The sequence below is a fragment of the Colletotrichum jinshuiense genome, chromosome 1 (assembly GCF_051148585.1).
Source record: "Colletotrichum jinshuiense chromosome 1, complete sequence".
Classification (NCBI taxonomy): Eukaryota; Fungi; Ascomycota; class Sordariomycetes; order Glomerellales; family Glomerellaceae; genus Colletotrichum; species Colletotrichum jinshuiense.
Genome location: NC_139302.1, coordinates 57,618 through 59,193, shown reverse-complemented (window position 1 = coordinate 59,193; position 1,576 = coordinate 57,618). Strand labels below are relative to the sequence as shown.

At 44.4% G+C, this 1,576-nt stretch overlaps 1 protein-coding gene across 1 annotated transcript; it reads left to right on the top strand.

Moving 5' to 3' along the window:
• Positions 1-959: 959 nt before the first annotated feature.
• On the top strand, positions 960-1,374 carry EsH8_I_000013 (uncharacterized protein; the record flags this gene model as incomplete). Its single annotated transcript, XM_083267426.1, has 2 exons — positions 960-1,203; positions 1,262-1,374. The coding sequence occupies 2 exons, from the start codon at positions 960-962 to the stop codon at positions 1,372-1,374; spliced, it is 357 nt and encodes a 118-aa protein (XP_083117864.1).
• Between the last annotated feature and the right edge of the window lie 202 nt (positions 1,375-1,576).

Sequence of the window (1,576 nt, the reverse complement as noted above, 5' to 3'; positions counted from 1 at the left end):
CTAAATGCATTAAGGTGCTAACAAACTAAAATTAGAGACATTTCTAGAAGTAATTCTTGTTTTCTGTGGAGGCTATAAGAACACTGCAAGATTTACTTTCAGCATGAAAAAAAAGAAATTTGTTTAAAATGAGGAGCAGTTGATTGGAATTCCGATATGCTACTTGGATAATGACATGCAGTGATGCTTCCACGTTCTCAATGGTCCCCATATTGGGACTTTAGCATCAAAGTGCCAACAAAAGGTCGAAGTAAGGAAAGGACGGCATCAATCCCCACGGGCCTGAGTGGATGTTCCCCATTATAAATGAAACTATGTTGCGGGGGCTTAATTCAAAGTCCTCGTGCACTTGGGACTTTGGTTAATAGAGTGTGCGGGAGAGGGTCCTAGTCCCCATAATCGTACCCAATTGACTCTAGATCAGGGAGGTCGCGAAAAGACATAATCCACTACGTCAGGCAACCACAATGCCGACAACCCGACACTGAAATGATCGACGACTTTCAACCTCGGGATGACTTCAGCTGTTCTGCAGCAGAAATTATTGTCATTCCACTTTTGTAGTTGTTGCAGGCAACAGGATAATGCGATGCTTAGGTAATTTGATGGAGGACATGGGGGATTAAGGATATAAAGGCAATATGTTTCGCGCCTTGGACAGATGGCAATATGATCATCACCACTCAACATTTATCAAGGGTCTTTCATAAACTTCAAACTCGCAGAAATCTTTCTAGAGTACTTAACGTTAATTTCAAGTCACATTCACAATCACAATGTATGTGAACCTTGCAGCTAGCCGCTTGTCTCGCCATTTGCTGGGTGTATCTCAACTAACGGGCGTACAGGCATCTCTCTAACAACCTCATTCTTCTTGCTCTGGGTGCCGTCCCTATTGTCAGTCAAGCTTGAATCTCTGCGTTAATCCCTTCAATTTTCGACTGACGAGAATGTAGACGATGGCTGCCTTCTGCGACCTGATTATCGAAGAGATCCGCGACGTTTGCCCCGGTAGCTACTGGGATACCGCAACGAGTAGCTTCTCTGGCAGCTACAAACTCATCAAGAACGGCGTCGATGTAGTGCACCAGGAGATCAAGGACTTTTCAACGCCATCTGATCAGACCTTCACCCCTGCAGGTACTACCTACAGCGTCCACACGGTCTACGACGGACTTGGCTCATCTTTCAAAACCTGTGCCTGTTAGTGTGCAATTTTGCTCTGATGTTTTAAGTGAAGACTAGCTAAAATCTGCTATAGATAACCACGGTTCTGGCTGGGTTGATGGAATTGTCTCCATTAGCAGTGAGGGCAGCTACTGCTCTCGCTCGACAGCTCAGTGCAAGCTTCTTACCGTGGCATGTGACTACTAAGTAAAGAAAGACAACACTTATAATGTTGTAACAAGAGATTCTGCAGGTGGTTTCAACAAACTTATAAGTTAGTAGAGGGAGGAGAACAGGCTAGTCTGTAGAAGAAATAAAGCCTGGCTTAGAGACTATCAACTTGCATCTATACTCTAAGGCAGGAAATCTAAAGACTTTACCACAACAGCCGCCTAGTCGTTTGACCTCG